The sequence below is a fragment of the Clarias gariepinus genome, chromosome 22 (genome assembly GCF_024256425.1).
Source record: "Clarias gariepinus isolate MV-2021 ecotype Netherlands chromosome 22, CGAR_prim_01v2, whole genome shotgun sequence".
NCBI lineage: Eukaryota > Metazoa > Chordata > Actinopteri > Siluriformes > Clariidae > Clarias > Clarias gariepinus.
In genome coordinates this window covers 6,825,229-6,847,895 of record NC_071121.1, presented here as the reverse complement: position 1 = coordinate 6,847,895, position 22,667 = coordinate 6,825,229, and the positions used below count along the sequence as shown (strand labels likewise).

Genomic DNA, 22,667 nt, shown 5'->3' with positions numbered 1-22,667 from the left:
TTTTAAAACATTGACTTCCACTTTTGTCTCAATACTTTTGGTCACCGTGTACATACACATATAAATTTTATAAACCATAGCACGTTAAAAACAACACACACACACACACACACACACACACACACACACACACACACACACACACACACACTAAGAATAATGTAAGTGGCATGAGTGGCAGATAATGTGTTCTGAACAGATACAAATACAGACATGAATAGAAAGTGCCCTCTTCTTTCTTTTTCTATTTGGAAAAAATGCCAGAAATTGTACAGGGCATCTGTTTATCTGAGACTGAGAAGTGGGAGGTTTTTAAATTAATACAAATTCCAGATTTAAGTGGTTAGATATATTGTAAAGCTCGAAAAAACACCACATTCATTGCCTTTAGCATACGGTGCTGCAGAATGGGTTTCGTTATGCAGCAGGTATGTAACTGCTCGATCAGAGTCATAGTGGTGTAAATTTGGCTGCTAGTTTGTTTACATTAGTTTGTTTACACTGAAGCAATGAACGCCCTGTTTTGAGCTCCAGTACAAGGGTGTAACTCTTTGTTGTGTTGTGTTGCTTAGCCCTGCAGTCGCCCATCGAGTACCAGCGAAGGGAGAGTAAGAGTAACAGTCTGGGGCGCACCATGAGACCTCCAGTGTGTGCAGCATCTGGACTGAGACCTCACTCCTCTGCCTCCATGGACAGACATCGAGCGCCTTGCCTGCGTGCCTACAACTCGTCCCTGCCCTCCCTCTACCTGTCCAGCCAGGGTCCTGGTGACACCTCTGCACAGCTAGAGGTACACTGCTTATTGGGATACACACTTGACATGAGTTCTGGCTTCTAACACAGACACGCACACACAATCAGAAAGGCATCTGTGACCTTTAGTTTCCCAATTTACAAATAATCGCAACAACTTTCAACGAGAATTCAAAATTGCATTTTGTACTCCAATAATAAAGGCTATAGGATGAGACGATGTGGGAAAACGCAATTGTGGCATTCATGATTAATCAGAGCAATACAACCGCATTTTTTTATTTATTCAGTAAGCACTTTACCCTGTTCAGGTTTGTGCTAAATTCAAAGCCTATCCCATAAACACTGTGCATTAGATGCTCACAGAACAGCATGCTCACCACATTTATTTAGAGGCAATTTTAGTGTAGCCATTCCACCTACCCATGTGTTTTTGGGAGGAAACCAGGAAACGTGGGGAATCCCGCACAGCCATTGGGAGAACGTATGAAACCACAGAAAAACAGTAACGTGAGCTCAGGATCAAACCGAGGACCCTGAAGCTGTGAACCACAAATTCCTGCCTAGGGTTAGAATTTACTCACTGTTCCACTGAGTCTAGTGGAATATATAATTGTTTTTTTTTCTTTTTCCTATTCTTACTTTTTGCACTTTTCTCATTATGGGAAAATGTTCTTTGTGATAATCACACATACACTACAGATGCAGTACATTAAATAGAAAAAAAAAAACACTGGAAAAAGACATTTACACGTTCACACATTTAAGAGAAACTCGAGCCTGTAGAACTAAAAATTTTAACTTTCCCAAAAAGAGAATTGTCTCAGAGATCAGACTATGAAGCGGGCTCTGACCCTCATCAAACTGTTTAAATGCTTTACTTTAATGTGGCTAAGAGGCTCATCACCATGCTTGAAGTCTTCTGTAAATGTCAGTCGGTTTTACGTCTTCGTTCACGAGGAATTTCATTACAAGTCCCAGTTTGGCTTTTATACCCCTGTATATGCTGATTTAATTGTGATTGTGTTTACAGTTAACACAGCGATGCAAGCTGGAGTCCCGGTTGGAGCCCCAAGCTGTTTCTCCAACCCATGTTCATCTGGCATTTAGTGAGGAGCCCAGTTTCTCACATGTTGTCCACTCCTGCCAGACAGTGTCCAACGGCGTCTACCCCGCCAGCACACAAGGCTCACAGGTGCACAAACTCATTGTCATTCACACATCTTCACAACAAGACAGTGGTTGACCAATCATTTCCACAAAACGACAGATGTGGCTGGAAGGCAAACAAGTCACACCTGATTATTTCTCTTGTTAAATCAGTTTGACCTTAAGTTAATTATCACATGAGGCTCCAGCCACACTGGATGTTTTCTAAGAAATCTGGTTGATGCTCTGGTTATATTCCACTAATGCTTTTGAAAAAGAAGCCTCGGTGCTCCCTCTTCTGGAAGCCTGAGAAACACTACAGTAGGTTTTTAGACATACAAGGAGGTTTATTATACTGGAGGTTTATTATTACTGTTACTTTGATTCATGAATAAGTGTAATAATATAACAATATCTTCAATTCATGATATAAATTGAATATGCATCAAAAGTGCTCTAATGTACTCATTGATTAGAAGATGCTGATTTATTTTGTGTAGCAGCTGCTCTGACCCCAAGGTTAATATAAATGGCTTTATGATTGCCTCCAAACTTTATTTGTATTTTCAGATTATCTTAGATATCGTATATTCTCTTATTTGTCATATTTGATCCCCAAAATACTTTCCTTGCATATAATGGGTTAGAGCAAAGCACATCCTACATATACAGCTTTCATTTAAAAGCCATGGGGTGTGCAAACTTTTGCACACAGCTGCGAACAGTGCAAACCAAGTGGATACAATCAAGGAAAGGAACCGAGCACTGAGACTAGACCAAAACAGGAAGAAAAATCTGAAAAAGTATGTGACACTGTTGCCATGGGAACCAAGTAAGGATAAGCTCATGACGCAGTTCCTGCATGAAATTACACAGATTTTTTTTTTTTTAAGGAAGACATCAATTGGTAGTTAAAAAATGTTTTAGCTAGTCAATAGCAAGTGTCCCACACCTGCAACTCTTTTCATCACTTTCTCCGGCGTCTGTGTTCTGTTCTTCGTCTGGACCTGTGAGTCCCGTCTGCTCCTGATTGACAGTTCAACAATAGCTATAGTGTTGCTTGGATTGTTTATCTTGTTTACTCAGATATGCAGACCTGCGCTGCAAAACAAACAGGAAGGAGAAAGGGAAGTGTGAGATCCTTATCCACAGCCTGATTGTTCTTGTCCCATGCTGGTCCTCGAGTTAAGTGGTGTTTTGAGGGCGAGCGGCGAAAAAGGAAAACATGCCACGTGAAGAATTAACTTTTTGGGAACGCTCAGTTCTGGGAGAAATATGCGGTCGTTTAGTTTTCTGTTTGCTAAGTATTTGTGTGAAACAGCTAAAACTTTCCAATTTGTTTTTCTATGGTAATGTGTGTGAGGAGTGAAATAGTCACCATAATAGTTGCCGTAGAAAATAAGGAGATTGATTCATAGTCATCAGGGTAGCTGAACAGAAATACAAATGAAGGTTTGTATTGGGACAAAAAAAGTTTGGAGTTCTCCAGAGTGAGCGTGCAGCAGGAAGAGCGTAGACGTGTCTGGGTGTAAGGTGTGCTGAGAAGCAGAACAAGTACACATTTTGCATCACTATTTTAGATATCCCTTTATTCTCTCAGTCCAGACCGCAAAAAACAAGATCTTATCAATTAAAATATCTTAAATTGAAAACATTATTTACAATTTCTTAGTAGTATTACAACAAACCAAAGAAAAGATTGGTTCCTATTATTGTATATTATAATATATAATTAAAGTATATATTATATGGGGTATTATTGTACTATGGTGGCTTAGTGGTTAGCTTTGTCGCCTTGCACCTTCAGAGGTCCGGGTTCAATTCCGGCCTCGGGGTCTGTGTGCATGGAGCTTGCATGCTCTTCCTGTGCTTGGTGGGTTTCCCCCACATACTTCGGTTTCCTCCCACAAAGATAAGCATATTAGGCTACTTGGCTAATTGCTTCCAAATTGCCCGTAGTGTGTGAATATTCACCGGAGGTCCTACTACAGGTGTAAAATAGCAATAAATACAATGGCAATCAACATTGGCCTCCAGGGCTTGTAATCACCAAGCTTCTTAAGCATAAAAGTTACTCCTAATGATGAAATTTTTATAAAAATTGTTAAGACTTGAGAGAAGCACTTTCTATAGCAGAGGACAAAATGGCAGAAAGAAGAAATATTCTCCAAACACTAAACGCAAAGCTAAAAGTAAACACTGATCCTCTGTCCAACTTGGTTTTCTTGTTGTTTTACTTCCTTCCATGTCTCTTGGATTGTTGGCTACATACCATCCAAAAGTGCAACTTTTAAACAGATGGTCCTGCAACCATGTAAATTGGTAAAAGCTGAGCAATTTTGCTCCCATCAATTTAAAATTGATTACAGGTGATAAAATCAGTATGGTAAATAAATGTAAGAACCTAAATATAGTAACTACTGTGTGAAAATTGGTTGCTTTAAAAGTAAACACAATTTCAACATTTGGCTGTTTTAATTATCTTTAAGATATTTAGTCTACAACAGAAACTTTGCATAAAGTAACCTGTAGTCATGATTATACAATTTCTTTATATACAAACATTATGATTTTACTGTCTATTCTATAATGATATATTTTATTTTCACAAAGAGCGCATTTTTTAATTAACCAATCACAGTGCTTGTATTGCTGCGTCATCCCTATAGCAACGGTGTTGACCACGCCTCCTCACTAAGATAAAGGTGTTTGTACTTTTCTTACTCAGAGTTGCTCAAAGAAGTTTCCTGAATCACTTTTAGTCTAGGACTCCCAGCTAGGACTTTTTAAGCTAAGATAGGAGCTCTCTAAGAGGATTCTAAGAAGCTTTGTGAATACGGGCCCAGGTCTCTAGATGGGTTTCTATATGAAGAAATAGAAAGATTCGATTATTTCTAAACAACCTTTGTTAAAATTTGAAGCAAAACATTCTTGTTATATTGCCAGATATTTTGGTCAGCTTCAGGATTTTTTTTTATTAAAAATAGGAAAATTTTCTCTTAATAGAAAAAAAAAAGGTTTAAATTGTAGCGTGTTGACTAGAAAAATCTAGATTTCATTTAAAATCTTTGTATTTGTTCAGTTGTAGAGTTATTTAAGAAAGTGTAGCTACATTTGACTAGATTCAAGAAGAATTCACTTAGATGTAATTTTTTGCAGTGCTGTACCTTTTTTTTTCTTCTAAAACTCTTGATAGAATTCACTGACTCATTCAGAGAGTTAATCTCAATTACAGCCCAAATAATGGAACAACTCTGAAAGCCAAAGCTCCAAATATAACAAGCATTAGCTGCAAATATGTTTCGCGAGCCCTTTTTCATGCCAGATGTTATTAATTAAGACATTTTGAAAATGCTGTAGGAATGATTTTGAGGCATAAGTGAAGGCGCTTCTTGGTGTAATAGATATTTTCCATTTCTTTTTGCTTTATCTAATCCAGCAGCAGGCAGGAGGAGAGAGTGGTTCCAGAGCACCACGGTGGGAGGTGGGACCATCAGCTCCGGGCCCTTCCTCCAGTCTACAGCACTCTAATCACCTGGCTCAGCTGGATGAGGATGAACTATGAGCTGCCCTGGAACTCTGACCCTGGCTGCCTTAGGAGCCTGTTACAGCCTGGACGCGTCCACTATAGCGACCGGGACGACTTAGACTTGTCCTGTTCTTTACTCGCACTCTGACGTGAATGACCAAGTGACTTTTTTTTTCAGCTTGTTTTTTGTTCCTCCTTGCTTTGTGTTAAAAAAAAAAAAAAAAAAAACATTCCTGCATTGGGAGGTCACTGGAGCTGAATGGACTTTTTTAATGTGTGAATGAGTGTATAACAGAGTGTAGGTGTGCATGTATGTATATGCAGTAGCAATGGCTTCAGTATTTTCCCTCAACAATGTGCTCTGCTTTTCAGGAGACGAAGACTTAGCTTTACGTAGCCTACATGGGGCTTTGGGCCTGTTTACAAAGGCACTATTTTTATCTCTGGTTCACAACAAAGAGCCTGTTGGGATACGCATATTCTCTAGAAGGAGCCAGTTAGAGACAGACTGACAATGAAGTATATATTTGTATATACCGTATATTAAAGACCGACCCTGTGCATGAAGATGCAGTGGCTTCAGTGCCTCCTCGCTGAATATGAACATGTCCAGTGCTGTGTTTCTGAATTCTGTTTGACCGTACCAGTGCTGTTTGATCTAAGTGGAATGAGAACAGATCGACAGTCTCCCCTAGAGACCCTCAGCTTCGATGATGTAAAGCTAGAGGTCATGCACTCCTCTACTCCCTGCAGCTCTAGCTACTGCTCGACATGCCAGGCCAGGCCGTGGACCGGTGGAGAAAGATGTGACTGTTTCAGCATGCATCCGTTACATTTTGTCAGAGAACCGTGCATGCACTCAGTGTGCTCTGGGATTTATCAGACTTTTTTTTTTTTTAAAGGAAAATGCAGTTTATTAGATCAATAGACAACAGAGCGAGAAGCCTTACAGTATGACAATCTTTACGTGTAATTACCGAACCCCTTCCTATCACGATGCATGTCTCCTAGCTTATTCTTTACTTCTGGAATGAATGCTTAAAGACAGGATATTGGAAATGAGAGAAGAATCCGATGCTTTTAAGAGAAGCTCCTACAACGGTGGTGCCGAATGGAGTTACCAAAGCGTTTAAACATAATCACTGCAAACGAAATCATATCATTTTAAAACAAAATCCACATTATCATTTCTTACAATAAAAAGTGACATTTATAAGTTTGCTCACACTGCCAATATATCTAAATGAAAAACTTATTGACTATAAATGAATTGATCAAGTACAATATTAAGAGATTATTTTGGTGGCATTTTTATAAGACAGGAACAGAATTTAGATATTTGTGCCCAGCAAGTACACATTTTCACCAGTAGAGGCCACCAGTGAGCTTCTGAACACAGTATTTGTAGTATTCCTGGACCAACTGCTTTAAAGAAGTATGCACAATTTTCACAGTTTGATTTGAGGCACCCCTTTTCCATTCACAGTGAAACAATGTAAAAAAAAACATCAACAATGTGGCAGTATGAATTTATAATTAAAAAACAAGCATTTATTTGAACCATCATCTATTACTTACACACCTATTTGTTTGAACAGGAAGATGGTTCACTTCCATATAATATCCAACCCTGGATAATTTACACTCTGGTGTAATTACTAATGAACTATGCCCAATTAACCACACTGCCTGTGACTGGCTGCACTTTACTCATTAGGCATAAAAATGATGTAAAAAAAAAAAAAGCAAAGATAATAATAAGTTTACATTTGAGAATTGATTTGCTGTGATTTTTTCCTCAGACAGAAATGATCGATGATCCATTCAAGACCGACATACACATAAAATCATCTTAATACAATGCCATAACACAATGTTGCGCCAGATGCCAGCTGTTTAAATTCTGGCACATATAAAAATACTATGACAGTTGAATGTTCTACACTCCACGTCCTCTCGTCTCTTATCTAGGCAATTTCGCCCTGTATTGAGAATGGCCTCTCCTCTGTTGCCTTTGCACAAATCTAGACTTTCGCATGCTTTGTTGAAGACGTTTTAGTAAGAGAAAACAGGAAAGACAGACAAGATAGACTAAATGTCTATGTGACAGATCTCATTGTTGTATCATGAAATAAACTGTCTTTTTGAAATATATATATATATATATATATGGCTTGGAAATTTTTTTACCTGTGCATTTTATCTATCAAAATTAAATACTGTTATCTATTCATACTGGGTTACACTATGCAAGTTAATTTTGTCATTATGGAGACGCTAAACTGAAATGAATGAATACAACTAGGCTCATTAAATTTTTTTTCCAGACTCCCTTTATATTAAACCTTTGTTCCGTTCAAGGCTACCGTCTCCCCAGGCACTGCTGTGCAGGTGTGAACGTGTTACATCAGTTTATTTGTAACTGCGGTGCGAGCAAAAAGGCATGTCTCGCTTGTTTTTTGCATGAAAGAGCAGCGTGCAGTTTTTTTTTTAAAAAATTGTGATTTCAGGGTATAACTGGTGCCGGTATTTATCGAAGACTTTGTGTTCAGTATGAAGAAAATATCTCCTAATTATCCTAAATTAGGATAATCTAAGAAAAAGAAGGATGACGAGACATGGATTTGTCACTACAAGCCTGAAAGTAAACAACAGAGTATGGAACAGAAGCATCCTCAATCACCGATCGAGAAAAAGTCGACCATCAGATGGAATATTGACGCTTACTGTTTTCTGGGATTCTCAAGGGCCAGTATTAGAACATTATTAGGAAAGATTTTCAACAATGATCATTGCTCATTACAGTGAGACGCTTATTGAAGAGGTGAAGCCTAAACTTCAGATTAAACACAGAGGACAGCTATCAAGGGCGTTGTGATCTTGCATGATGATGCACATACGTCCAATTCTGTCGAAACTTCGTTCTGAGGTATTAAAGCATAGACTATAGTCCTGATCTCGCTTCATCAGACTTTCATCTGTTTGGTCCTCTGAGAGCAGCATTACAAAGACGAAAATTCACTTCTAATAAAGAACTGAAGACAGCAGAGTATTTGTCTAAAACATTTTTAAATGAGGGAATAGGGAAGCTTGTTGGCAGATGGATAAAGTGTATTAAAAACAAGAAGATTATGTCGAAAAATAGTTTTTGTCTTTTCTGAAAGTTAATTAAAATAAATTCTACAGCCAGAGTGTGTATAATATTTGACTCTCCCTCATACTATATTAACAATGATAATGTGATCACTGTAATAATAAACTGATAATAATGATAATAATACACTGATAATAATAATAATTTGATTATTAATCATGAACAAACATTACTGAATCTTATACTCTGATTAGCCACAATACTCACACCACCATCGGGCGAATTAAATAATGCTCTTTATCAATTATGTACCAGTAAACGTTTTGAGCAGGTGAAAAGTTCATGGTTAATGATTCAGCCTGCAAATTCGCCAGGTCTCAGTCTGATCGAGCATCAGTGGGACAAACAAGTCCATGTAGGTCCCATTTCGAAACCCACAGCACCCAAAGGATCCACCTCGTACATTTCAAGATTCAAAGAACTTTATTAATCCCAGAGGTAAAATTGCTTAAACATCCTGGTGTTGTTATGGCTGATCAGTGTATATATGGTATAGTGTATATAGGGTGCAGGTGTTTCAGCTATGCTCATTTCTAACAGTTACATGCAAACACCAAAGACAAACAATGCTATCTGTCAAAATGGTCCACTTTACATTTTATTAATGTGGTCTGAAGGCAGGACCAACAAAAGATCAGCTACTTAAGAGCAGGGTTTCAGTGGCTGAACAGCAGCCCACAAGTCGTAATGTTTCAAGTGTAAGCTGAATGGTGTAAAGCACACTGTTACTGGACTCTAGAGCTGTGGAAATGTGTTTCCTAAAGTGATGATTGCTTCACTCTCCACTATTTGGCAGTCTGAGGGTTGACAATGGGTTTTGTAAATGCAGGAGAATGGTGCCTACTGGAATGTTTAGTCGTGAAAGGATAATGGTTTTCATGCTTCAGCATATATAAAGGCATTTCAGACAACATGGTGGCAAGAGTTTCTAAAACAGTTTGTGACTGTGTATTGAGGAACTCCAGTGGCCTGCACTGAACATCTTTCAGCGAAAGGGAATGTTGTTGCAGGCAACATATCGTCCAAAATAACCTGAACCTCACTAATGCACTTTCCATTGAATGGCCATTGATTGCCACAGACACACTCCAAAATCTTGTAGAATGTTTTTTCAGAAGAAAGGTTTTATTTTTGAAGCATACAACAATGCGAAATGTGCATATTCATAATGCAACTGCATTAGCTGCTTAATAAATGGAATGCTCATACAAGTACATACACGATATAAATCACACATTTTCACCATAAACATAATAAAAAGTTTTGCATCGTGACACATTGTGTTACAATATATTTTGCTTCACTCCTATTACCTACTACATTTTAAAACCTACGAATTCCACGTCTGGTCTGTGTGCAAGGAGTTTGCATGTTCTCTCCATGCTTAGTGGGTTTCCTCTGGGTACTCTGGTTTCCTCCCAAATCCAAAGATTAGGCTAATTGGCATTCTCAAATTGTCCATAGTGTGTGAATAAGCATGAGTGTATGTGCCCTGCAATGGACTGGCACCCTGTACATGTCCCCGTGACCCTGTATACAGGATAAAGTGTTATAGACAATGAGTGAGTGATGAGATGAACTTGAGTTCAGGACGAGTCTGAAATCTTAGATAATGTTACCGAGGTCAATTATATCTGTCTAGAAGTAAGGACAATATTATTGCAGTAGCCCGAATTCGTAAATATGTACATAAATGTTTATAAGTTGCTTTTCTGGTAATAACAACATTATACTCGTTTTTTATTAAAGGAAAGTATTTGCAGCCTTATCTTTAAGTTCCCATACTTTGTTGTCAGCTGACGAAATCTAGTTAAACTACATGTTAAAAATTGATTGCATACATAATGTCTACTGGAAAAAAAAGTTAGAGTAAATTATACAGAAAAAATAAAGGAAAGAAATAAAGAATAAAGAAAATATTCAATTTTATTTGTATAGCACTTTTAACAATTGACATTTGTACAGTTTGTTTATTTTACTAGTTACATTTATTTTCTTTTTATTAATATTTATTCCTTATATATAGTTTTTATTTTCTTTTTAAGGTCACCGGCGGTTGTACAAGCATTTCACTGCATATCGTACTGTGTATGACTGTGTATGTGACAAATAAAATTTGAATTTGAAATTTCATTTGATTTGTCGCAAAGCAGCTTTTCATAATCAAAAGAATTATTTAAGTTTGAATGAAATGTGAATGACTTAAAATGATAAGATTGATCTGGGAAAATCTGGTTTCAGGTCGCACACCCTTCACGTTTAAATCCAGATCTAGATACAGATAATATCAGCACTCAACTGATACGGAAACCGATCCAGACGATGCAGCGTAGCTCTTTAGCATTGCTTTCAAGAGCAAAAGCCTACACACAGAGGCAAATACAAAAGTATTTATGCAGGCATCTGCTTCATTTGTTCTGCAAGCAGGGTCACATTCTGGGCGCTGTGGAGCAGTAAAAAGCTAATGGGAGCTTGCCTGTGATATACATGACTACTGAGAGAAGGTGCTAAGTCATTCACTTACAGAAAGGTGACAAATCAAAGCAACTGGTGTCGCTAGCGGCAGGACCCGAGCCGCTGGGGGTCCATTCACCGTGAGCTCCAGCTGAGTGCCATCCTCACTAACTGTTGACTCTATCATCACCACCGAGATAGGAAAAGCCATTAAAAGGCTGCATGACTGTGAACTTGATGTCATAGGGTCAGGGCAGGGTCTCTATCAATGGGCTTAACAATTTACAGTGAGGTGTAAAATGTCCGAGAGCTTTTCAGTCATTTTGACCGCTTTAAAGTGTTTCCTTACCACCCAGGAACAATGGGCACCTAAAATTAGCATCCCGCATACTGTCGAATTAGCATTTGAATCGACGTGGTCCGGCACTCATGTGATGTTAGATGTAATATTAGCCAGCCATTTGCTCATATTCACACATTAATTCGAATGTGAGGAGTGTGCTCTAAAATTAATAAGACAAAGACAGATGACATTGAGAGTTTTTACCTATTTTTGTTTGTTTATTTATTTATTTTTCACATGCGTAGTCTTCATAGAACTGTATGCCATGTATAAACATTATATTCTGTACATTACAACACCATCTGAGGCTAGAATTAAAACCAGGCTTTATGCGAACATCCGGGATATTTACATGTAAAGTAAAGAAATGTTCTGAGTGCAAACCGCTGCTTTAAACCGATATCAGAACGATGGTAAATAATTACAGACAATCAGTAAAATTGATTAAAATAATTATCTAAACATTTTTTTTTACAAAACAACAAAATGTGATAAGAGTATTAAGGCAATTTTTCTGTAAAAAATAAAGGACCAGATTGATTTAATAAATATTTTTATATTGTGATTGTATAACTTATTGTTAGTGAATTAACAGACTGACAAATTACCTTTGTGCAAAGAGAGACCAGCATTAGTGAGATCTCAAGCATGCCTAAAACCATGTAAAAACAAGTAACATTTCCCTTTTACAGTGTTTGTCCATCACCTGTTTACTAGCAGCGTGGCCTTCATTATAGACCTTCATGTTCAGAAACTCTGTGAACTCCTATAAATATGGCTTTGTCTCTCACGAGGATTATTCAAGCGACCATCTCTGTGAGAGTTGTAAGATTATCTGTGCACTTCAGTTCTTGGATTCCTCTCACTCCCTCTTAATGTTGCTCAGCTCTGGGTCAACATGAGAAGGTTGGCTGGATCGACCCTTCCTGCTCTGGTGGGTCTTGACATGCTTGGAGAGGTGATCACTGCGCATGAACCTCTTGCCACACTGTGTGCAGCCGAAACGCTTCTCGCCGGTGTGTGTGCGCAGGTGCCTCTGTAGCTCGTCCGAACGTGTGAAGCTCTTACCGCAGAAGAGCCAGTTGCAAATGAATGGCCTCTCGCCGGCATGCCAGCGCAAGTGCGCTTTCAGATGGGATGTCTTCTTGTACACCTTGCCGCACTCTGGGATGTGGCAGATGTGCAGTCTTTTTTTGCCAAACTCTAGGCTGCCGACGGTGTTCCCTGCAGATTGGCAGTTCGGGCACTTACACCGGCGGCAGCGGCGTGTGGAGCTCAGCAGGCTCTTCGAGGTGCCTTGCAGCAGAGCAGCAATCTGAGGCTGGTGGCCTAAAACCAGCTGCCTGCCCAAGGAAAATGGGTGACTCGAGGTGCTGGTGTTGCTCGGAGGGAGACTCCACCACTGCTGGCTATCTTCAATGTGCCCTCCAGGCAGATGGGCTCGGGTTGAATTGTTCTGCAGAAAGCTGGGAAAGTTCTGACCAACAGCATTGTGCTGTGCATAGTACTGAGCGTTTCCTTGTGCCTGTGATGGCAGCATTTTTACCGGTGAGACATCAAATGAGTATGAACCAGAAGGTTCGGCTGGAGGGGTAAGAGGCAGCTCGTGGTGATGGTGGTGATGATGATGATGGTGGTGGTGGTGCGAGTGAGGGCCCAGGCCATTCTGGACATGGCCAGGAAACTGCATCTTGGGCACGCTGAAGGCCATATGATGGGCACTCAGGTTCGAGTTGGGGGCTACCTCATTGCTCCAGAGTTGAAACATACTGGATGTGGTCCCCACTGTGCCCTCATAGGGGAACGGAGCCCCGTCTGTGCCCACGGTGCCGCTCACCTGCCAAGCCTGACTGCACGTGGTGGCCAGGAATGACAGCGGATTGGGGCCACTCTCCGGGGAGGAGCTCGGAGTACGATCCTAAGAAGCAGAAGAAAATTATTTTAAAGAGTGACAATGTTAATTACCAATCAAATTCAATTAAATACAATTACCTTATTAGCCTAAAAGTGATAATAATTGATTCGGAAAGTGGAACTGTACACTTTATGGAATCACATGTTTACTATTATTTATTGATACTATTTTTAGATGTATAAAATAAAATAAAAATCTAAAAATGGATCTAATGGACATTTTATTTATTTCTTATTTTTTCTTTCTTTATTTTTAAATCTATGGTAAATATTACCATCAACTATATATTTAATGCTTGCTATAATTATATTTACATTTACATTGGTCAAATCAAATAAGGTTATATTTTAGTTAAGATCAAAGTTGTTATGGTTCAAGGTTAAATTTTGAATAATCATGGAACAGTTACTTCAGTCAAATTCAGCCAGGATTTTAATAAAACATCTGCATGCATGGAAAGCTCATAATTAAAAAGCTGATGATTCTCTATTGTTCTATTGTTCTTAAAATTAGCTATCGTCAGCTTTTTAATTATGAACTTTCCATGCATGCATTCAGATGTTTTATCAGCATGCATGGAAAGTTCATATTTAAAAATTCCTACACTGTGGTTCTTGGATGTAAGCATCATAAAAAGCAATCATCGAACAGTTTTATGATTGTGATCGTCACTAAAGTTTCTATCAGTTTTCTAATCAGCTTTTTAAAATAGTGATGAACTCTTCACTCAATACTGCACGAACTATTTAAAAGACGTTGCATTAAATAAGAAAAAGCTTGAATATGAAAACGGAATGCTCATTTCTCTATAAATATATATGTACCTGTAAGAAGTTATGGAGAATGTTGTCGGTTCTGGAGAGCGTCAGTGCAGCCATGTGCTTTTACTGTCAGGAGGAGATCAGCACCTGCAGATGAGCGCGAGCACCGCGGCTGTGGAAGCAGAGCGCCTGCTGGGACTTCAGTCAGTCATCCGCTCGTGAGAAATAGACGGAAAAAACACCGTTACAGCGAGAAAACGTGTAAATCCTCGGGATAAGGCGACTCGTCCAGGACTCCTCCGCACTCTCTGAGGTTTTGGTCCCTTGTTTTTGTCCGTCTCGGAGCGTTTGGGCAGCAAAGTCAGAACCAAAGTGTATGGCGAGTCATTCTCGCGTCTCGTCTTTATGCAGGAGAAGATCCTCTCGCCAGGGGTCTCTTAAAGAGGCACTGAATGGGTGGGTGTGGGGACCCCGGGGAGGTGTGTGTGTGCGCGCGCGTGTGTGTGCGAGCTTGCGTGCGTGCGTATTTGGAGACGGTCACCATCCTAATTTTTTTGTCAGTGATTTTGCTTAATCTGATTGCACCCTGGCCTTAGCCAGCTGTTCAAAACAAGCATAAAACAATACTCATGGACAGGCTGTGTTTTTTCCCATGATTTTTCATTATTCTGATTTCTGCTTATTTTTGTTTTGGTTATAAACTATTTGTGTGTTTGCAACACTTTCCACCCAAAATTAAAAGCACTTTCAACTCGAACTTAACTGTATTGTTTAAAAAAAGACTGATTCGATTCTTAGATCTACCTAGATTCAGTTTCAAAACCAAAGAAATCAATTTCAACATTTTAAAACTGTGTGGATACCAGGTCAAGAATATAGTTAAAATGATAGGCTATATTTACAGTATATATAATTATTTTCCTCCTCAGCATTATATGGTTTATACTTGAATGCTAAAAATTTTTGTAGTTACATTTTGTGATTTTATGATATTTTTCTTTATTTCAAGCAAAAGTTTAAATCCAATAATATCAATTTAGTTTTTAATGCAAGTAATATTTATAAAAACTGATACGCGATTTTAAGTAATTATAAAAAAACAATGAGTATTCAGTTCAAACTTATTTAAAAAATGTATTCAACAGTAAACATGGTCAGAAAAACAAATGTAGATTTAGATTCATAATAAGCAAGTAAAATGTGATTGGGCAAGCAGCTTTTCTCATTTGCATTGGTAAAAGGTCATAAAAATCACAACTTTTTGGATATCTTCTGGGATAAGAACTGGTTATTATTTATGATTACAGCAGCAGCTCTTAGGTGAAAACCCATTATATCTTGATAAAAATATTCACTGAAGCAAGTGGAGAAAGACTTCTTGGCTGTTCAGTCATTTTTTCTTTTTTTCTTTTCTTTTTTGAGTATCCATGAATCCAGTCTTTAGAGTATCCATGTTCAGCCATCCACAGCCAAATCACACCAACTATAAAAGAAAATAATGTGTACTTGAAAGGCTCATAATCAAATCTGTGTGTGTTAAGATTATAATTATATAATAAACATTTACAGTGCTTAGTAGTCTTCCACTGTTATTTGATTTATGATTGTGATTTTTTTTTAAATATACAAGTAAGTTATAAATGATGTCAACTTATGTGTTCTGATGGTGCAAAGAAAAAAAGAAGTATACTTAGTTTTTCCATATACATCACACTCATCTACACACTCACTCACTCACTCACTGTCTATACCACTCACTGTCTATACCACTTTATCCTGTATACAGGGTTGTAGGGGGGGCTGAAGCCTGTCCCAGGAGACTTGGGACACAAGGCGGGTACACCCTGGGTGGGGTGCTAATTCATCACAGGGCACACACATGCATACACTCACATGCTCATTCACATTTTATTACATATCCGAGCTTGCCAGGACGCCAGGTTCTAAGCAGTGAGTCAGCCATTACACAGTGCCTTGGAGAGAATCCTTGCTTCAGGGCCCAAAAGTAGTGCCTTTTATTTGGGCTGGGGCTTGAACTTCCAAAGTTCTGATAAGTAACTTAAATTCTTAATCAATCATTGGCCCACCAGTGGTTATTATTTTAAAAATGAGCCTTGGTATTTTAATATTTGGGTCATGTTTGACACATATATAAACTTTAAAAAAATAGATAAACAAATTTAAATAAAGGGCAAAATTCCATTTGAAGTAAAAAAAAAATGGGGTAATAAAAATGTATGGTAGATTTATGTTCAGGTTGTGAAATTAATAAATTAGGTTTATTTAATATCACTGAACATTATGCCAACATGTAAAAGTTACAGAAGGCCATGGTCCTCTAAAAAAAAAAAAAAAAAAAAACAATTCCATGAGTTAAATATCATATACAATAGCTACATCATTTAAATATGTGGGAACCTCAACCCCTGAAAACATCACAGATACTGCACTACAGATACTTTAAAAGCTACATATAAGCTTTGCTACTTTGATATGCAGCATAAAAGCTTTTGCTATTTTGCATGATGATCACTTCTTATAAGTTTAGTCACACGTGCAGGAGATTTCCCTTAAGGACATTTGACTAACAAACCAGCAGGTTAAATGGAATAAAACCCGATCAAAGCCTGGTGGTGAGCTCGCGGCCACATCAGCGGCTCTGCGGGACACTTTCACACTCCGGGTTCAAGTTAAGGGCGCCATCACATCACCCGGATTAAACACAGATCGGGGGGCCCGAGGAGCTAAAAATCATCTCTGTGTCTTTACTGGGAAAAGCTTACGGGTCAGCCTCAGAGCCGTTTAACATCTTAATACACAGAAAGAGCGCTCCTTTGTGTCGGGTCCGTGCGCAAACATGCGCTGGATTCTCAGCATAACAATCAGCCTTTGTCTCTGCACATACATGCATGCCTCTGCTTTCCTTTATCGCCTTGTTTTGGGCGCTAAAATGCAGAAATTTCACAGAACTTCAATTAATCCCTAAATGCAACATTTTGGCACCTAACCTTGCTTGAAAAAAAAATCAATCTTAAAGCACGTGATTCAGTAAATTAAATTTGGGAATAAATGTCACTCATGAAAAGTGATTTGACAATTCAAACACAAGTTTAACCAAGCATATTTAAGTATTGCAATGCAAACCAGTCACTCTTATTTAAAAAGTCTCATAAAGTCTCATGCAAATTTAAGTTAATTGAACGATTATTTTCTAATGTTCAAATTTCAGTTTAACAAAGTACATATCAACATACTAAGTCAATACTAGTTCACAAATTAAATTAAGAAGACAAAGTCTAACACCCCCATATACACATGAAATGGATGTTGTAAATATGTTGGGGGAATCTCATAAATTCTAATGCAAATGAAAGGTAATTGAACTATCTTATTTTTTTTAAGATTCAAATTTCAGTTGAACAAACTACATAAATCTCATCACTGTATAACTATCAGTTCCTAATGGTTCCACCATGCACATACAGTATCAGCCTTCAAAAATACTCAGCTAGCAGAAACTAACATGGCTGCTTATACAATTTTTGTGCACAAACATACATATTATACGCCTCACTGAGAAACTGACAAAGTGATTTACTTAACCTAAATATTTAGCTTTTAAAAGCCTTAGGCCTTAAAAGCATTACAAAATAAAATTAAACAATTAATGCTTGAATGCTCAGAAATCAGTTTAAAGTTCTGTTTAAGTAGAGTCTCGTTTATGCAATCAGTGCAAGTTTACGTAAATTCTTACTCATTTGGGGGGGGGGGGGTCTTACAAATTAATATTAACCCTGAAAATAAACAAAATATACACTTTTTGTTCAGAACTTAAAGCATTTAGGTAATAAGAGCAATTTTCTAGTTTTTGTAAAAAAAAATATCACAGTTTGAAAGCAATTTTTGTCATATTTACTGAACTGCTAAGTAATATTTGTGTGTACAGGAAAACCGGAAACTGCAATGTAAAATGGCTGAAGCCACTGACAGATTCCGAGAGTTTGTGAGTTTAATTTTATCATTAACTATTAACCCTTTCATGCATATGCTTATAAGGACATATCCAAACTATATTTGTTATTGCTTAACTTGCATGTAATGTGAATTTTGACCCTATTTCCCTTTGTGTCATGTCTTTTTAACCTATGCATTATTCTAAAACACATGGTAAATTATATTGCTGTTTACTGTTTTTAATATAGAAATATTTATATATTTTGAAAGAACCATTGGTTTATAACATATTCATGTATGTGTCTTACACTTTTTACAGCACAGGGTTCATCTTACTTGAGGACTTCTATAAACTATGACTGGTTAAAGATCTGCAGACAATATTCTAACGTGAATTTTCTAATAGTGGTACATTGGATTGAAGATATTCATCTTTGCATCAACATACAAAGCCAATATTGTCCAAATATTTAATTGGGAGTATAAAAACAAGAAGCCAAAGCCTAAGTCGGACAAATTCATGAATTATGCACAGTCCACATAGGTTGCGTACTATCAAGCTCTGTTTTTAGGCTATTGTACATTACAGTTTGCCAGATGTGTTTGAAGTCTGGGGGAAGGAGGTAATTAGCCTGTAGACAAGCTTAAGGCTTAGGATCTTTTACAAAACCCTCTTAGCACAGTAAATATACCATTACTTTCTAAGATGATATAATTGCATGCACCACATTTGCAATGTAAGAAACATAAAATAAATATAATTAAGCCTTAATAATTTTTGGTGTTGGTCTCGCAAATCTTTTAAAGAATGTTTTCATTATTATTCTTTTTATGCTTTTCATTATATCATTAAATTTCACAAATAAACAAAGCCAATAAAAGTAAGTGAATGCAATTTTAAATTAAAGGAAAGTGACTAGTAAATACAATAATGATTGAGTGCTTCCATTATTAATTAATATAATAAATAAAGATGTCTTCAACCAATTATACTCTGTTATTTATTCTCAGTACATGAACAAAACCGAGGTGTAGATCTATCCTGAACCCGACACTTGCACCACTGACACCATTGATTGATGTTTGTTCCTAAATACTGCATAATTCATTAGCCTCTGTTATTCCGGTTAACCCCAAGAACATGTAGGAACAAATCATTAACATGTTCAAAATAGATCTGATGAAAAATTACAACTCTGAAAAAAAAAGTTGGAGAATTTGTTGGAACATAATTGTAACATCATGAACAGACAGTGTTCTCAGGGCAATTAAGGCGTGTACTAACAATAAAAGCAAAATAACAGTCAAATACGAGAAAAAGAGATAAAGGACCCAAATAAAGCATGTCAAATATTTGGTGGCATTAAACTGAGAGGCCGCGTCTGTTTCTTTCTCTGGGCTTCATTACCGAGCAGAAGTTGTTAATTACCCTGATTCTTATTTCCTGTCCCCTAAATCCCCCCCTCTATCCTTCACCCCCTCCAGCCCCCACCATCACTGCCTCCCAGATGAGTGGCTTTGAAGTGCAAAGCATGCTCGCCTTACTTTGAACTGTGAAAACAATGCTCCTGTGGTTGTGCTTACCTTCCCCATGTTGCCTCATTTAAATAGACCTGGATACGGCTTCCACCGTTTTCAAGGGAAAACTCATTTCCAGAGCAAGCAGAGATCCCAGTCTTCATTAGGCAGCTGTAGAGATGAGCAGGCATTCACGTGGGCTGCATCGAATTCTCTCAAAACACTCACACACCTCTCTGTGTCCATTTTCATCACTTATTTATCAACAGTCGTCTTTTCATTTGTTTAATTATGATGCAGGAATTGGAATTATCATTAGTGCTGGTTAAAGAAAATAAAACTTTTTTTTTTTAAATATTACACTTTTAAGACATTAATGTTTACATATAATTAGACATTTTCAAGTATATTGTATAGGGATTAATATGAATTGCATGTAGTTACTCAAATAACTGCATGTAGTTATTTTACTTAAATTTTGTTACTTAGGTAGAAAATCATGCATGATTAACTCTCCCATCTGGAATGACATCAAAGCGCACGTTTTGAACTTTACAAAATTGCAGACGCATATTATGTGAATATAAGGTCTCTGTTCATGAAGTCTGAAGTGCTGAGGTGGTCCGGGTAATACTTTAACCTTTACCCACCAGGGCTTTAAATAACAAATGAAATAAAACAAGAAACTGCAAAATCATTGAGCAGGACACCTTCCATCAAGGACGACAAATCCATTCATTTAAAAACCGACTGTCCTCATAAAAGTGTCTAAACAATGCAGGAACAAGAAGACATGTTGTCAAGCTGTTTTTTAACCATGTCTGGGGGGCAGTTTAAGAGCCTCAGATCACTAAATTGTCCCAGCTGTCTTGACCATCTGCACCCCAAACAGCCAGCTACAAGCCTTTGTACTGGTGACCATTTCCAAAAGCCAGTTTTACAGCCTTGTGTTGCTTAAATGACCCTCAGTGTAAGATATAACCTGCTGTTCCCTGGATCTGAGCAGCTTTCAGCAGTAATCAGACCAGACTGTGACAACACTGCTCATAATCACCATGACTAACGCTGTAGGAGAGGGAAATGGGACAACGTATTGTATTTAAGTCAGTACACATTTGATTATGTGCTCTGTAAGGCTGTAGCACTTTGCATTATTTGGGAGTTAAAGGTCAGTTAAAATTGATTTAATAAAAAAAATAGTTTTACAAAAGTTGTGTTTTAACTTAAGAAATAATTATTTGAATAAAAACTTTTGTTCCATTTTGTTTCATTAAATTATTATTAAGACCAGGATATAACCCCCTACCCCCCACCCCCCTCCCCACCCCAAGAATACACATGACACATGCTAGTAATGCTGCTTCATTTGCTTACAGTATTATTCTCTCCTACTGTATGTCTGTATACTGTGTGAGGACTGCTCCAACACTGCACACTGTTACTATTACTATATATTTTACTACCTATCCATACATGTTCATATACATCTACAGCTAAGATCTGCACTTTTTGCACCTATATAATAACTACATATATATATATATATATATATATATATATATATATATATATATATATATATATATATATATATACCAGTTCCATAATACAGTATCCCAATTATTTTGTAAACATATTGCATTTGTACATGATATGTCCCCCTTTATTTTGTTCTTCTTCCCCCGTATCTTCTTATGCATATTTCATATGGTAGTATATACTGTATCTGAGCATCACATGCATTATTTCATATATTTTTATTGTTTTATGTATAAATTACATTTTGTACACTTGACAAACTCAAATTTCATTGTAAACTAAATTCCAAAGACTTTTTTTTTTTTAATTGCCACACTTTCCACTGTCAGATCATATCAGGATCCAGGGCCTGCTTGTTTTTGAGTTATTAAGGTTTGTTCAGTTATAAATATGACATATTTGATAAACAAGCCTCTCACGTGGTCTTGTTTTGGATGAAGCAGAAACTGAAATTATCTGAATTAAATAAATAAATAAATAAAATGGAGGACTGCGTATGAATGTAAAGCAGACGTTGTTATGGTACAGAATTGTATTAGGTGGCTATATTTCACCTCTTAACAATATTGAAAACAGAATAATAATATTCAGATAAATACATATAAAACATTATAAAACACAGAAAGGATGAAAAGCTATTTGCAAATGCAAATCAAAAAAAAAAATGCCAACAATCATATAAACACTGTGGTCAGCACTGTTTCCAAAGAAAACTTTTCAGTTTACAAAAGAAAAAAAAACATAAATCAGTGCTAGTCTGCTTGCATTTATTAAAGATTGAGATTCACAGCTTAGACATAGATACAGAAAAGCACATATTTATACTTGTCAGAGAAAACTTTTATCACTACCAGGGGCACTTGAAGTTTGTTTGCATTTTGTTTTCCAGTACTCTTAACAACTTCAGAAGTCAGATCACAGGAGTCTGTGATCAAAGCGCTTTTTGGTGAGTTCAGGAAACACAGGAGCTATACGCCATGCTTTGATACTCCACATCAATATTTCAATTCAGCGATCACTTGACACGTACCCGCGCTCCCTGAGACGGAAGGAAAGCATGAAGGGGTGGTAGTGGTGGTGGTGGTGGTGGTGGTGGGTGACTAGAACCTGATAGTAAAGGACCAGGGAATGGAGTTTATGCTGAACAGCACAACTCTTTTAACGGCAATAAAAACGGCTGGTGTTGTTTACCTATACACTGACTGTTCAGACAGTAACAGGATGATGTAGAACTCTATATAATACAAAAAAATAATAGCAGCCCTTTGTTTTTTTGGCATGGGAAAGAATGTAGTTTAGTGTTAATCATTGAAGACTGCCTCTCTCCTTTAAACACACTCCGAGAAAGTTAAACACTTGAAAGTTACACTGGGATCCAGCCGAGAATCTGATTGGTATTTGATGCCAGTTATCTTAAAATCAAACCTACATATGTACATATGTTTTCTTTTTATGATGTATATAATAAAACACCATGGTGCATACTGTTTTACTGCAGGAACATAATAAAATAATAGTGATGATGAGATACAATAAGGATAGAAGAGTCTGTTTCTTTTTAGAACAGCATGTCTAGTGGTGTATTATTGCTTTTTACC

The 22,667-nt window shown here is 37.3% G+C and overlaps 2 protein-coding genes across 4 annotated transcripts in view; one reads left to right on the top strand and one right to left on the bottom strand.

Annotated features, from left to right (window-relative positions):
• Nucleotides 1-7,585, top strand: part of arhgef25a (Rho guanine nucleotide exchange factor (GEF) 25a) — a 94,508-nt gene extending 86,923 nt beyond the window's left edge. For 2 of the 3 annotated variants that reach the window (XM_053482610.1, XM_053482612.1), the window contains 3 exons: nucleotides 573-790; nucleotides 1,787-1,948; nucleotides 5,342-7,585. In XM_053482610.1, coding sequence (XP_053338585.1) covers nucleotides 573-790; nucleotides 1,787-1,948; nucleotides 5,342-5,467 — 506 coding nt within the window. In that variant the 3' untranslated portion in view covers nucleotides 5,468-7,585. The remainder of the gene's footprint in view (nucleotides 1-572; nucleotides 791-1,786; nucleotides 1,949-5,341) is intronic. The other variant, XM_053482611.1, reaches the window with a different exon arrangement.
• Nucleotides 7,586-11,911: 4,326 nt separating this feature from the next.
• sp5l (Sp5 transcription factor-like) lies at nucleotides 11,912-14,175 on the bottom strand. Its single transcript, XM_053483216.1, has 2 exons — nucleotides 14,122-14,175; nucleotides 11,912-13,300 (listed from the first exon to the last, which is right to left on the bottom strand). The coding sequence occupies exons 1-2, from the start codon at nucleotides 14,173-14,175 to the stop codon at nucleotides 12,245-12,247; spliced, it is 1,110 nt and encodes a 369-aa protein (XP_053339191.1). The 3' UTR covers nucleotides 11,912-12,244.
• Between the last annotated feature and the right edge of the window lie 8,492 nt (nucleotides 14,176-22,667).